The sequence below is a fragment of the Paramisgurnus dabryanus genome, chromosome 11, assembly GCF_030506205.2.
Source record: "Paramisgurnus dabryanus chromosome 11, PD_genome_1.1, whole genome shotgun sequence".
In the NCBI taxonomy this organism is placed as follows: Eukaryota; Metazoa; Chordata; class Actinopteri; order Cypriniformes; family Cobitidae; genus Paramisgurnus; species Paramisgurnus dabryanus.
The window spans coordinates 8,147,538-8,163,916 of NC_133347.1; the positions used below are offsets into that span (position 1 = coordinate 8,147,538).

The 16,379-nt window shown below is 39.1% G+C and overlaps 1 protein-coding gene across 1 annotated transcript in view; it reads left to right on the plus strand.

The window, feature by feature from the left end:
- Positions 1 to 15,517, plus strand: part of LOC141283014 (uncharacterized) — an 81,954-nt gene extending 66,437 nt beyond the window's left edge. Inside the window, exon 3 of the mRNA XM_073816278.1 lies at positions 15,235 to 15,517. Coding sequence (XP_073672379.1) covers positions 15,235 to 15,517 — 283 coding nt within the window. The remainder of the gene's footprint in view (positions 1 to 15,234) is intronic.
- The last annotated feature ends 862 nt before the right edge of the window (positions 15,518 to 16,379 follow it).

The following is a 16,379-nucleotide window of genomic DNA, read 5'->3' on the forward strand; positions in this document are numbered from 1 at the left end:
CAAAGCATTCACATAATTTGTCTATTAAATATACTTATCTCGCAATAGTTAGCCTGTATGGAACAAAGCATTCACATAACTCGTCTGGGTAATATACTAATGCCGCAATAGCTAGCCTGTCTGGAAGATATTAAAATTAACAACACTGATATTAAACACAGATATTAAACCACAACACTGTGTGACACTTGCATTACATGCGAACGGGTTTTTACCCTCCTAGGACTTTTTTCCCTCCTAGACTTAAAAAGTCGGGAGGTTTTTCTCCTATGGGGTTTTTCAACCCCGGGAAGTCAGCAGACATTGGCTAAAGTTAGCACCCTCTTCTATACGTAACATTATTAATACGCTCGCTTGTACAGTTTATTCATAGCCCCTGTATTTTGCTACGTATGTCTGTCGATTTTTCTGTGTTTTCCCTGCTTCTATTAATGTAAAGCTGCTTTGAAACAATTACCAATTGTGAAAAGCGCTATATAGATAAAATTGAATTGAATTGATGTCCAACTAACAATAAGAGGAACTTAGATGCAAAAGCCGCTAAACGCCATCTCTGTGAAAAATTAGGTAATGATATTAACCGAATGCTCACGGCACGTATTATACATTTATCAAATACCTTTGCTTTAAATCCGCATAATCCTGGCCTCAGGCCATTCAGAAATACCACTATGTTGTTAGCGTCTGCTGAATGTCGATTTTTCAGCAAAATCCTCTAAGTGCGCTATAGATATACTAAGATACATAAGAAGATATACTGGATGAACGATGACGCACGCGAAATGAACATGGATCACATTTACACTTGTGTCCCTTGTTAGTACTTTGATCTGAATACAACCTGAATGTGGCAGTCAAATGGATGGCAGTGCCCCCTAATGTGTGGTTCAGTTTCTTCATTTTACATTCTGACTTTCATAATTTGCAATATTTCTAGTTGCATCTTTACTGCTTTTGCAACTGTTTACTGTTTAACTGTGGATTTTCAGTGGATTTTTTTTTTAAAGTGACTTAGGGGCTGTTTACACTTGGTTTTAAGATGTGTTTTCATCGATCGGATCACAAGTGGACGAGAGAGATACATTACGTTTACACCTGGTATTTAAATCCGTCTCTTTTGTCCACTTTCGACCGCATCTGTCCTGAATACTGTGAGGGGGTGGTCTGTGAGACGGTGGGCGAGTCTCTCTGCTGTCATTCAAACGCGAGCGGGAGTAATTATGAGTTTATATGGACGCAAACTTAAATTATGTCGGAGCCCGCTGCTTGTTTAGCAAGTATACATGCTGCACAGTGTTTTGTACGTTTATTTGTTGGAGCTTTCTCTGAATTTTCAGCGCAATTGATGAAATAGGATCGCGCAACTTTCACGCTTTCAAAACGAAACTACGGAGAACACCCGCAGTAGTTTTATCAATGAAAGGCTAAAAATAGCGCTGTTCACCGTATGTTCACGGTAGAAGTAAAAAAAAAGACGTAAAATTAGTGTTTAATACCTCAGATTAGATAAATGGGCGGAGAGAAGGCGGTCACGTGTGGCTGTTCGAACACATTCAACCACATGTGTTCCGCAACTCCAAAGCGATCCGATCGAAAGTGGTTTCGACTACCTCTGGATGTGGTTGAAAGTGGTCGAAAGTGGACGCGTTCAAAACGTTTTGAACACCGTTTACACCTGGCATTAACGTCGTCCACTTGTGATCCGATCGACGAAAACGCATGTTAATGCCAAGTGTAAACAGCCTCTTAGAGGGTTTTGCATCAAAAACAGTCAAATTACTAAATGTTTATGCATTCACAAAACATGATCTATAAATATTAAAGTGCATTGTCGAGTCAAGTTCATGATTTTAATACATTTTAATATTTAATATTTAGGACATCATTGCGTATAATGTGCAATGATCGTTTTGTGTTGGGTCGCTTCAAATCAAGTGTAAATCAGGACACTTTTTGGTGCAGGGTTACTTACGAGCAAGTACAAAGCATGGGACAATGGTGGGGGAGATGGATACAGAGAGGGGGGGGTGCGGACCTTTTTAGGAGCAATGCATCATAGGAGATAAAAGTGGTGAGAATACAGCAGGCCAAACGAATGTCAGATCTTTCCTTTGCTGTGGAATCATTCACACGCACGTTCGCACATCATTTAAATATCAAAGGTAATGAGGTGTCCGGAAACCCCCGGCATACCAGGGACACGGATTTGGGAGAGGTTTGACGAAAGCATTGGCATTAATCTCTTATATATGGTTTTGAAAAGTAGCTCTCTCGAGTAGTCATCACAAATCAGATCTTAATTAATGTGGCTGACCTACCTGTTGTTCACCTGGGATTTTTCTTCGTAAAGCCTATATAATTCATCATCGTGATTCTTTATACCTCTGTTGGTAGGCTACAGTAATTGCTGGTGTGGTGAGTAATGTTTGTTTTGAGAGCTCATGGATAGATGGAGATAGCTCATAGGTGCATCTCGCACCTGCTTCATCTCAACATTATAACAGCTCATCGGTGCCCCCTTGTGTTTCATTCAACTGATGCTTTCAAATATTTATTTGTTACTTAAAGGGATAGTTCACTTTAAAATGAAAATTCTGTCATCATTTACTCATCCTCATGTTGCTCTAAACCTGTATGAATTTCTTTTTTCTGATGAACACAAAAGAAGATATTTTGAAAAATGATGGTAAACACACAGCAGATAGTGTGCATTGACTTCCATAGTAGGAAAAAAATATTTTGGAAGTATTGTGATAAATGATAAAGAAAATATTTTGATAAATGATGGTTAGCACACAGTTGACGGTACCCATTAAATTCCATCATATTTTTTTATTCCTACTATGGAAGTTAATGGTCACTATCTGCTGTATGTTTACCATCATTTCTTAAAATATCTTCTTTTGTGTTTATCCGAAAAAATAAATTCATACAGGTTTAGAACAACACGACGATGAGAAAATGATGACAAAATTTTCATTTTAAGGTGAACTATCCCTTTAACCTTAAAGTGGTATTTTAAATCGTTTTATTACTTTTATGAAACAGAAGTAATAGGTTTTGTGGAAGAATGTTTATTTCCATAGAAAAAAAACATTGTATAGATCTTAAGAATTTACAAGCACCATAAAGCAGTGGTTCTCAAACTGGGGGCCGTGCCAGGGAGTTTTGAAATGTTTTAAAACTTTCTGTGAAGCAACTTTATATTTTCTGAACATCCAAAACGAAATATTATAATATAAATAACAAAAACATTCTGGGTGTTATGCCGTTAGTAAAAACTTCAAAATGAATAAGGACACGGCACCTTATCAATTTTAAAATCTCTGATTCACCACCGTATTTAATACCCAAAAATACTGGCGAAACGCACAGAAGTGAGCACAAATGGACAGCTGTAATTTAGGTGATTTTGGCGATAATGTAATTGTTTTACCTGTAATTGTAATCCCGATTAGTTTTCGATTTACTGTACAGTATAACAGATATAGAAGTTTGGTGCATGAGACTCTATTAGACAGGCATGTATTGGTGTTTTAAATTCTTAGTAGCACATTTGTTTTTCTTTTCTATATTGAATCAATTTCTATCACATAAATTTCTTTCTGATAATTTAATTACATAAAGTAACTCTCCGGTTACAGGTATGATCACACTCTTGCAACCAGAAACATTGTCCCAGACCCTGTGACCCACTAAGATCCTCTGTAGTGTTGCCCACTCTTCCAAGCCCTTTGAACACAGGGACAGTGCATGCACACATGCATATATGCTCACAACATTGCCAGGTTCCTCCACCTCATCTTCAGCCCCATCTGTCAATACCCTGAATCTATGCCCCCGTCACCCTTTTCTCTGCCAGCGGAGTGAGAGCCAAGCGTACTATCCATCCTCCCCGCCATGTGGGTTTTAAACCCTGCCAGAGCCGTCTCTCATGGGGACCTTTGAATGTCTGCCGTACAGGATCTGTAATTTACAACATTGCTTTGTATTATTGATATTCTTTGTAGATGCCAATATGCATGGCCACATTAATTTAACTTCATTAAAATAATCAGCACAGTATTTTATTTTAAGATGGATTAATCAATCGCAAAAATAGAGGGGGCGTACGGCTTTGATCAGAAGATTTGGCCAGCTTGTTAGAATTTATTAGAATTGCAGATTACAGCTCATTTTAACCATAAGGTTTCTAAGCAGTAATTAGAAATTGCCTCAACTAATCTTGCTTTATCCAGTTTTTCCCCCACTAAATAGTTTAACAAGCCAGAGGGATGGTAGTAAAATCAATTAGTTATAGATTTGTGTCTGAGAATATTTTGTTTTTGTTGTGTAATTAACAACTAAGTATATGTAGTTACAATAAAGTGTTTTGGAGGTATTATGTACAGGGAGGTGGTAATACCTTAAAACTTTGATATATTGCACATACATTTTTTCATTATTTTGTCTGCGTTTTCCAAATAGGTTTATTTATAATTATTTGAATAGTTTGGTACTCATTGGCATGGATGTTTACTAACTTTCAATAACAGTGTTCACTGGAAGTTTCTTTTTTCTGTGTTGTTGCAAGCTGCTACCACTAGATGGAGCCATGCATTCATCCACTACAACACCCATAGAGAAAAAGGTAACAGGTGTTTCATAATAAAAGCAAATGCAATGCAAACAGAGACGTTAGATAGACATGTATTATGTTAAGGTACAGAAAATGATAGACAAGATATTAAATATTCTTATTTTTCTCCTGAATACTTAAACAGTTCACAATGTACATTTCATGCCACGTATAGTTCATTACAAGGTCTACATTGTATCAGTACTGTATGTGTGTTCCCTAAACATCAAACTCATGATGTTTGTGCTGTTAACCAGTTAAACCTTACAACACAAGATTTTACTTTGAAAACATCAACAATTTAAGGACAGGAAGATGGAGCAATGCATGTAATGTTCGACCTGCACTCACAACTTTCCCCTGATATGTTTTTAATTTATTGTAAGAAAGCATGGAAAAGCTTTTTTGGGAATGTAAACAGCACTTCAAGTATAGATTACAGTTGTCATACTGTATCTGTATATAATTATATGTTTAAGGATTGATGTACGCACTGTGTACAACAATTATTATCCTGTTTGATGATGTTGTTGACAATCTTTCCTCTTGCTCTGTGTAATTAAGTTTTTCTGCATCAATGCATAAGGTGACAACTTCAACCTCAAGCATAACATGAAAATAAACAACACGTTTATATATTTATGCCGATTTGAGCAAAACAAACAGTGTCGTCTTTCGAGCGACGATCGATAATACATACACAAAAGTAAAATTGAGCTCATTGTCTGAATATGCGGTTTATGTAAGGCTGAGTTATGGTTCCAGCCCAGTCGGCTGAGATGAGAAGACGAGCGATGCGGTTGCTAGGTAACAGAGCACAGAAAACACAAGCCAAATCGCTTGAATTAGGGCTTGGTTGAGATGCCGCAGTGATCCCAAAGATGGGCTTTATTTAGTCTCCGACTTGTGATCAAGTGCTCTCGATGGAGCGTTGTGTCTCTGACATTTTCGTGGTAACAATTCTCAGGTGATTCTCATAGCTGAACTCATTGTGCGAAAGAGTTTAGATTGTCCGAGATAGCAGAGGGGTGTGTGTTGTTTCTCCTAAAATAGCGTTTCTCCAATTACAAGAGATTTGCAGTATTACAGACGATGGATGGAATTTTTAAATGGAATAAAGAAAAAAAACTTTAGAAAGTAAATGTGTGAAATTTTCAACGGATACAATTGTTTAAAGGTGGGGTGCATGATCTCTGAAAGCCAATGAGAACATTTTAAATCACCTAAACACACCCTTACCCCAATAGAATCTGGACATTCTTTTGATAGACCTGCCCCCCACATACGCAACAATGTTGGTTAGTAGACACGCCCCTTACTGCTGATTGGCTTTTAGTGTGTTCTGCCCTGACTCCCTTTGCCGAAAGTGTTTTTCAAAAATCATGCACCCCGCCTTTAATGTGTGTTATTGGGCCCTATCTTGCACCCAGCGCAATTGACTTTGTCAGTGACGCATGTATCATTCGTATTTTGCAGCGGCGCACAGTGGGTTTTTCCCTCCACAAACGCACGTCGGCAAACTAGGGAATGAACTTGCGCACCCTGGACGGTTCAGCGCAAAAAAGGAGGCGTGTTGCGGCGCAAACCATCCCTGATGCTATTTTGCAGTTTCAAAAAACAAATGCGCCACTGACCAGAAAAAAAAGTTTAAAGTCAGTGGCGCGTTGCGCGTTGTTCATTATGCTATTTTAAGGGCGCATGCTTGACCATAATGTATAGCGTGCACAACGCGCACACACTTTGCTTATCTAATCTACACAGATGCAACAGTTATTTTTGCAAATCATAAATTGTTACAATAAAAAATATTAACACATGAGATAAGGGAAATCATAGTGGTGAGCATTGTGCTGCTGGCGTCAGGTCCTGAGGCAGATCCACCTCCCGGTACACGGCGTGCCCGATTTATGCTTGCAAGCCTGGGATTCCCCCGTCTCCTGACATCATTGTAGCGCTTGGCGCAACGATGGGGATGCCAGCTGATGAGACTATTGTGGCTATTTCCTCTCACGCCTGTTTCACCTACGCTGATTTGGGCGGATTTCTCCCATCCCCATACAAAACAACTTCTCTGTCTTTGACTGCTCTTACAAGAACGTGGTTCTCCTCGGCTGTGAACCGCTCCTGGCGTATGCCTGGTAAATCTATCATAATAATAGCAACCCGCCATGGAACTTGCGCCCTTGCATTTAAAGGGAATGTTGGATAGCGTTCTGATTGGCTTATTTGATGTTACGCCCAAACCACACCTATGAATAATGAACCTACTTCAGACCAACCCCTTATTGATTTGTGCCCGGCGCAAGAGTTATTTCTCCCGCCGGGAAAATAGCAACAGCGCCCAAGATCCGCCCACAAAGTCACTTGCGCATTGCGCTTCACACTTACGTTTCAGATCGTTAAAATAGGGCCCCTTGTGTCATGCCTCTCCTGCCAAGTGTCATTTGAGTTAAACTGCAAACACATTTACATTTAAGCATTTGGCAGACGCTTTAATCCAAATAATTAACAGTGCATTAAAGACACCATTATAGGAAATAATAATACTATGAAAGTCAATGGTGCTCCAGATCTGTTTTGTTACAAACATTTTCCAAAATATTTTAATTTGTGTTTAGAAGACCAAAGACATTTATACAGAGTTCGTATGTAAGTTTTAGCTCAAAATACCATATAGATAATTTATTATAGCATGTTAAAAATGCCTCTTTTTAGGTGTGAGCGAAAATGTGCCATTTTGGGTGTGTCCTTTAAAATGCAAATGAGCTGATCTCTGCACTAAATGACAGTGCCGTGGTTGGATAGTATAAAATAAGGGTCTGTATTATCTCCTTCTGACATCACAAGGGGAGCCAAATTTCAATGACCTACTTTTTCACATGCTTGCAGAGAATGGTTTGTCAAAACTAAGTTATTGGGTTGATCTTTTTCACATTTTCTATGTTGATAAAAGCACTGGGGACCCAATTATAGCACTTAAACATGGAAAAAGTCAGCTTTTCGTGATATGCCCCCTTTAAGAACCTTTATAAAACTGCCCCAGTGACAGCTCGGGTACATATTTTAACCATTTTTATTAACAGTGCATCTGTTTGCTCATGTAGCTTATTATTTTGGTGTGTTAGTTTTTTTTAATATCACTTGTTTTAAAAATGTATATGCTGCTGTTATGGGAAATATACTTTGTGCTTTTGATATGCCTGACAAATTAAGATGTTTAGTATTGTCAATAAAATGTGTAAATAAAAGTGTTACACCTTGTTGGGTGCTTAAATATGAGGGTCAAGAGCAAAAACAGCGATCTCTGTGTTTGACTGTGAAAGATCACAGTTGCTAAAGGTGTCGTTTGCCGAGCGAACCCGGAGCAGCCAACAACGGGAGGAACGGATTAGAAAATCAAGGGTGTATAGTCACCATGGAGACCACTATTAGGATGACAAGGACACTGCATTATGTGGGAGCCGAGATGTCGCACAGGTTCATGTCTCATAGTTCGCTTTTAATTAGTGGAAGATAAATACAAACTTAAATGGAGAGGTCAGAGTTCGCCTATTAATATTAGATTAAGTGCTAAAAGAATTAATTTAGTATGCTCTATGATCGAACAGAGACCTTTGGGAGAGAGAGAGAGAGAGAGAGAGAGAGAGAGAGAGAGAGAGAGAGAGAGAATTACTCAGTTTTCCTAAAAGACAAAAACTTATGAATTATAAATGTGTATATATTTTAATTAAAGTAAATGTAAAATGTAAGCTGAACTTCTCACATGCTCACAATTTGTTGTTTTCTAAGTGTCTGCGTCCATATTATTATCACCTTGAGGCATTTCTCTTTGAAAAGGGAACTATAAGACTTGATTTCACTCCCTGAACACAGTCGAGCAAGCTGCCGATCTGACTCCTCCCATGCTTTCCATAGGGCTTATTCAACAGATTATTATGAAAAAGTGTTGACATTTGATGAATGCATATGCTATAGTAGTTACTCCCTGCTTTTCTCCATCCTCCATTGTCTCTTCTCTTTTTGTGACACACGTTCACACTAACAATTTTTTTCACTCTGTCACATACACACGCGCGCACACACACTTTTTCCACCCCCTCTGTGAAGCCAAACTATACTTTAACATTCTGTGGTGTAATTGGCCATTGAAAAAGGACTTTGGCAGCTCTAGAGGGAGTGTGTTTTTTGTGTGTCTGTGTGTGCTTGCTCTGTCTTATTTATAGTAGTTCTTTATTTAGGGCACCTTCCAAAGTCTTCTTCCTCACCTACTCATCTCAGCTGTACTAACCAAGCATTCCTGGATTCAGGGTAGGGTTTTGAAGATGCTCAGAGCCATCAAATCATTTTTCATCATTTTATTCTCTCTGCTTCAAATCTTCTGTTTTCTAAACCATTCATTTCTAATTACCTTTAGGGAGTGAGAGAGAGAAAGTGGAGAAAGGCGGCTATTTTCATCCATCTTGCTGTGCTGATGATTACCTCAGTCTGGAACGATCTACTGGGTCATTGGACTACTGCAGTTTACATCATTTATAGCTTCATGTATATTTCCCCTCTCTGCGTGAGATCTCTTATTTTGCAGTTGGATATTATTAGCAGACCCTTTCTGGCCCCTAAACCGTTCTGCTCATTAATTTTAAACAGATTAAGTGACAGTAAGCAGAGCCTCATTGTCTCGCCTCACATTTCTCGAGTGAAGTTTTCGTGAAAATGTTTTGGGGAGTTTGGTTGGGTTTGTTGTCAAATGCAAAATGTTGTTTGACGAATTCTACCATTCAAATTATAGAAAGGATAAAGAACACTATGCTGAAAACTTAAAGAAAAGTTTTTGATCAAATGCACTTATTGGTACCAGTATGCAGCTTTGAGATATGAACTATTTAGGTGCAATGTTGCACCAAAAAAAGGGACCTTTTTTGACTGTTTTTTTTTTTGGACAGTGTACTTAAACTTCACTCAAGTCCAGAAAGATTGTTCAACTGGTCATGTTTTTGTTTCTTTGTGTCAATTAATGTTGTTGGCTAAACGGTCTAATCCAACATGGGCTGCTACGGTGACTATAAAGCACAAATTATCTGAGATGTCAGTGCTAAACAAGCCTATTCAGTATTTTTTGCACTTGTTGCATGAAATCAGTGTTTATTTTGAATAATATATATTTTTTTACTGCTTCAAAGAGAAAAATGCATTGGTATTCCTCATAAACCTCTGGGTTGAGTTTAGTTCTGAAGTTAGTTTGAAGTGGAATAGAAACTTATACATGAACACTCATAAACAAATATATAGGACAAGGCTTATTTTCTATCTGTTGGTAGCCTATTTGATCTTTTTATTATACATTTAGTCGAATGTATTGTATTGATATATATGCTTGGGGGGGATGAGTTAACAAAATCAAAGGTTGGTGACGTCAGCTTAAAGGAAAGTCGTCGAGGCGGAAGTTATAACGTTTTCATGACAGATTACGCAAACTTTTTTTTTTTTTTTGATAAATACTTCGCGTCGATGCATCTTTTATAATAATATTATTAAATATAGCTGCAAGCAGCAACACGGGGTCAAGCACCTTCGGCGCAATGCACACACAGCACAGCAAGCACACAAAGCACGGCAAGCTCACAAAGCAGAGCAATTACACAAATCACAGCAGGCACACAAAGCACAGCAAGCTCACAAAGCACAGCAAGCACAAAAAGCACAGCAAGCACACAAAGCACAGCAAGCACACAATGCACAGCAAGCACACAAAGCACAGCAAGCTCACAATGCACAGCAAGCACACAAAGCACAGCAAGCTCACAATGCACAGCAAGCTCACAATGCACAGCAAGCACACAAAGCACAGCAAGCTCACAAAGCACAGCAAGCACGCAAAGCACAGCAAGCACGCAAAGCACAGCAAGCACACAAAGCAAAGCAAGCACACAAAGCACAGCAATTACACAAAGCACAGCAAGCTCACAAAGCACAGCAAGCACACAAAGCACAGCAAGCACGCAAAGCACAGCAAGCACACAAAGCACAGTAATCTCACAAAGCATAGCAAACTCACAAAGCACAGCAAGCACACAAAGCACAGCAAGCTCACAAAGCACAGCAAGCTCACAAAGCACAGCAAACTCACAAAGCACAGCAAGCACACAAAGCACAGCAAGCTCACAAAGCACAGCAAGCTCACAAAGCACAGCAAGCTCACAAAGCACAGCAAGCTCACAAAGCACAGCAAGCTCACAAAGCACAGCAAGCACACAAAGCACAGTAAGCACACAAAGCACAGCAAGCACACAAAGCATAGCAACAAAAAAGCACTGCAAGCACACAAAGCACAGCAAGCTCACAAAGCACAGCAAGCTCACAAAGCACAACCAGCACACAAAGCACAGCAAACTCCCAAAGTACAGCATGCACACAAAGCACAGAAAGCACAGCAAGAACCACCACAATGCAGAGCAACAACAGCAAACATGGAAAAATAGAACACATTTGAACTACAGACAGGTTGAGAAGAACTGATGAGGAAGAACAAAATACCTGACTCAGGTGGGATTCAAACCCAGGAACTCAGAATCTCAATACATATGATTAACTTGATGCGCCACTCAGATGACACAGCTCATGAGGCAGCAGAAAAGAGATTAGAGAGCTACAAGGATTAACAAATGTCAAATTAGTTTATAAATCCTAGGTGGCGCTGTACTTTGACTTCACAGGTACATTCAGGATATCATGTCAAAGCTCCTTACCAATTTTTGTGCGGATATGTCCAATAGTTCAAAAAATATAACAAATTATGTGAAATTTTAAAATGGCGGACAGGCGGTTTGGTTAAACCTGGCATAATACACATCGACAGATGCGGCATGAGGTAAGCAATCCATAGACATCAAGATAATAATTTTCTGACAAACAGTTCAGTAGTTATGGGCAAAAAGAGCCTTTTTTATATCTCATGACCCATAGGTGGCGCTATCACCAAATTTGGCATGGACCCCAAGTTCATGGTCCACATGAAGTGTACCAAATTTCATTTCAATTGATCAAAGAATGACCGAGCTACAGCTTCAGAACCAATTTTGCGTCAATCTCGTTAAGTTCACGCATTTATTACTTTTGAACAAAGAAAAATATCAAAATTCTGTTCAGTCATTTCTATGCGGCTCACTCCAAAGATCACTTGTGCCAAATCTCATAAGAATTGAACCAAATTTGAAGGAGGAGTAGCGAAAAATCGAAATACTGTACATTTCAAAATGGACGCTACTGTAATGGGTGGAGTCTTACTGTAAAATATCAAATTTAATAAGCGAGATGAGAGCAATCACATGTACTAAATAGAATTTTCATAGATCTAATGGATCACGAGTTATAACCATTTGAATATTGAATTTTTGAGATGATGGTGGCGCTATAGAGTTACTGCTAGAGACCCCATTTTTGGCCAAATGACTATTTATGACCACCACTACAACTGTGCCAAATTTCATCATTTTCCTACCTACGGTTCATAGGGCTGCCATAGACTCCCATTGGGGAAGAGGAAAAATTTACTAACAGAAACAATGACCAATATAGCTGCAAGCAGCAATTGCGGGGTCAAGCACCTTCAGCGCAATGAGCACCCAAAGCACAGCAAAAACCACACGACGCAGCAAATGCGCAAAGCGCAGAAAGCGCGCAATACAGAGCCCGAACCCGAAGCAAAGCAAATGCAGAGCAGAACCACTGCAGTGCGGAGCAACAACAGTAAAGATGGCAAAAATATAACACGTGTGGAAAACCAGACAGGTCGAGAAGAACGTGTTAAAGGGAACACAAAAGGAAATCTCAATAAGTGAAAGTAAGAGCTGGGATTCGAACCCATGACCTCAGGTTCCCAAAGCAACGCACTAACCGCATGCGCCACTGAGTAAACGATTAAACCACTGAGTTGGTGTGTCCAAGCTATAGAATAGAGATTTAGAGCTGTAAACATTGATATCCAGCAATTACCAAACGTGCAGAAATAACAACAGAGAGCACAAATAACTGAAATACAATGTATTGTATGAAAATCACAAAACTTAAGTGAGAAAAAAGTTAAGACAAAATATCACTGCACATGGGGTTTGAACCCATGACCTCAGAATCTCATGGCATGTGGTTAACCAGATGCGCAACTCAGCTAACACAGCTCAAAGGGCAGCAAAAAACAGCTTAGGTGCTTCAAGGATTGACGTGTGCCAATCAACACAGATGCAGAACTGACAGTGCAGAGCAGAACTATCAGAAATACAATGTATATGGGAATCAAAAAGCTCAAATGAGATTGAAGACAAGAACATCATTCTGTATAGTAATGCTATACAATGTAATATACAGTCACATTAATTTACTATGACAAATAGACAACGTCACAGGCACGGTCAACTTTGGAGTGGTATTTCTAAGAAAGAGAACAGAATATCAAAAATCTGTTCGGTCATTTCTGTGCGGATTGCTCCAAACATTATACGAGCAGTACCTGGCATAAAATAAACAACATTTGTAAAAGGAGTAGCGAAAAAATAATCTACCATATGCTTTACAATAACACATGAACAGAATGTTGGAAAATGACAAACGAGGCATCGTTGCAATCGGCATAAACCAGTGAATACAATTTCACAAAGAAATTAATATCAGACAAAGTATTCAGAAGTTATAAGCAGTTCCATGAGAACTGTTATAGTTTATAACCCCTAGGTGGCGCTGTACTCTGACTTCCCAGGTACCTTCAGGACATCATGTCGAAGCTCCTTACTAATTTTTGCGCGGATATGTCCAATAGTTCAAAAAATATAACAAATTATGTGAAATTTCAAAATGGCGGACAGGCGGTTCGGTCAAACCCGGCATAATACACATCGACAGATGCGGCATGAGGTAAGCAATCCATAGACATCAAGATCATAATTTTCTGACAAACAGTTCAGAAGTTATGGGCAAAAATAGCCTATTTTATTATCTCATGACCCATAGGTGGCGCTGTCACCAAATTTGGCATGGACCCCAAGTTCATGGTCCACATGAAGTGTACCAAATTTCATTTCAATTGATCAAAGAATGACTGAGCTACAGCTTCAGAACCATTTTTGCGTCAACCTCGTTAAGTTTGCGCATTTATTACTTTTGAACAAAGATAAATATCAAAATTCTGTTCAGTCATTTCTATGCGGCTTACTCCAAAGATCATCTGTGCCAAATCTCATAAGAATTGAACAACATTTTAAGGAGGAGTAGCGAAAAAATGGAATACTGTACATTTCAAAATGGCCGCTACTGTAATGGGTGGAGTTTTACTGTAAGGTATTAAAATCAACAAGCATGAGGAGAGCAATCACGTGTACTACGTAGAATTTTCATAGATCAAGCGGATCAGAAGTTATAACCCTTTGAACATTGAATTTTTGAACTGCTGGTGGCGCTATAGAGTTAGTACTAGAGACCCCATTTTTGGTCACATGACTTTTTAAGACCACCACTACAACTGTGCCAAATTTCATCATTTTCCTATGTACGGTTCATAGGGCTGCCATAGACACCAATGGCTAAGAAGAAGAAGAAGAAGCAGAATAATAATAATACTAACAATTCCAATAGGTGTCTCAGCACCTTCGGTGCTTGACCCCTAATAATAACTTAGTAAACAGGGTCACGAGATTTCGTTAGTTAAAAATCATCAGTCGTTCTTTTTTCCTCACAGGATCATATGCGGTTTAGCCTACAGACATTTTAAAGCTGCTGTTCATCCTTTACAAAGATTCGTAATCTTACAAAAACATGTTTCTACTTCACCTTTATTACTACAGTAAAACCATGATTAATTTTATTTTGCCATGACATCGTTTTATGTTGTTTTAAAATAGAGAACTGCTATAGCCTCTATATTGTTGTACGTTAGTTTTAATAATACGCGTAAAGCAGTTTTTTTATTTATTTTAGTAGGTACACAGTTTATTCGCTTTCCACAGTCACGCTGCAAATAACGGTCGAAGTGCGCGGAAAAGCCAGCGCGCGCTTTGGCGAGGGGTGGCCAGGTGCGCGTGCCAAGCTTAAACAAGCCACACGCGCGCCTCCCGCGTACACACAGTGATGATGGAGCTTGTTGAACACTGTGGTTGATGCTCGGAAAAACATATCCAACAATCAAAGATTAAGTGAGACGGGAAGAGTAACGAATGAAGGAGAGAAGCACAAACAATGGAGTTTGTAGTTTTACCGTGATGTTTTAGAAAATTAAACATGGACAGTGCCGATTCGTACTGTTCACCAGAAAAGTGTTGCTCTCCTGTCTTAAAGAACACCTTCATGGGATGTACGACTGGATATTGGGATTAAAAGGAGTTTTATTCCCTATTTTACTCTCAGGTAATGATACTTCTGGTGTTTTAAAGGATGTCCGTTGGAATAAACTACGTGTTGCGCGTGCTTGGAAGACGCGAGCGTTTATTTACTTCTCGTTAAAGGAAAAACACCGGACTTGTGAGATCACGACAAACTCGTGCAGTTTGGATAAATATTTGCAGCTCGCCATGTGGATGTGATCGCACTTTTTGTGAAACACCGGGCTAAGCTTTATTTGTTTTTGCCTCACACAGAATGGCTCGGTTCGGAGACGATGTTCCCGGTCTGTTGGGAGCCGGGGATGGGGGATCGGAGCGCAGTCGGAACCGGGAGGCTCCTGCGGTATCCACAGGTGGAGTTTCACCAGTCTTCAAACAGACCAAAGCGCAGCGAGCTCGAACCATGGCCCTGTACAACCCAATTCCCGTCAGACAGAACTGCTTCACCGTTAACAGGTCTCTCTTTATCTTTGGAGAGGACAACATCGTTAGGAAGTATGCCAAGAAGATAATAGAGTGGCCATATCCTTTTGTCTGAACGGTAAAACACGCCCTATCCCATTCAACACACGCACGCACGCACGCAAACAATGCTGAGAGCAAGCAACACTCTGTTGTCAACATGTATTTACAAAAGCACATGCAATTCTTTTACTGTTTTCTTCGCTTTTGAAATGGATCAGGATTGGCTAATGTCCAAGTGTACTGTACTGTATATAGACAGGCATATTTATTAAGTCTCCAGAAAATCCCAACTTGTTTTGGATTACATTAGATACAAAGTTGAAAGTTGGTTTTGTCTCAACTAGTTCTGTAAGTTGTTACAAACAAAGTTGCAAGTTTTTGTTTGTGTGCTTTTCACCTTAAACTTTCCAAATCCTGCCACGTTTACACAACATAATTAAAGCACCAACATACTTTCAGGACCATGGACAGGGACACAATGATGGTTTTTAGAGAGGTGTATGCATTCCCCATAGGAGGAGTTTGGCTGCGTGCAATTGATTATAGACTTTAATGTGCCACAGATAGCTTTTCTTTAAGATGAATCAGTGTGCAACACAGGAACAATTGTTGGTTTTATGCCACAACGGACTTTCCTTTGAATTTTTTTTTTTTTAAAGAGCAAATTTGATGCTATGGTATAGTTAAATGAGAACGGATTGTTATGTATTAGATGTAGTGCAGCAAGTTTTCAATGGTGCTTGAAAATCGTTGTCAGGCAGATCATAGTGTGTGCATGTGCATACATTCACTTTTAACATAGCTATGAGAAACATTTGCATTTACACTTGAAAACCCAAAACAATTATAGTCTGTAAGATTGTTTATGTAATTATTAAAATGTTTAAATTTGCTCTGTGCAAAAAAATGTAATGTCGAAACAGTGCAAGTAAATG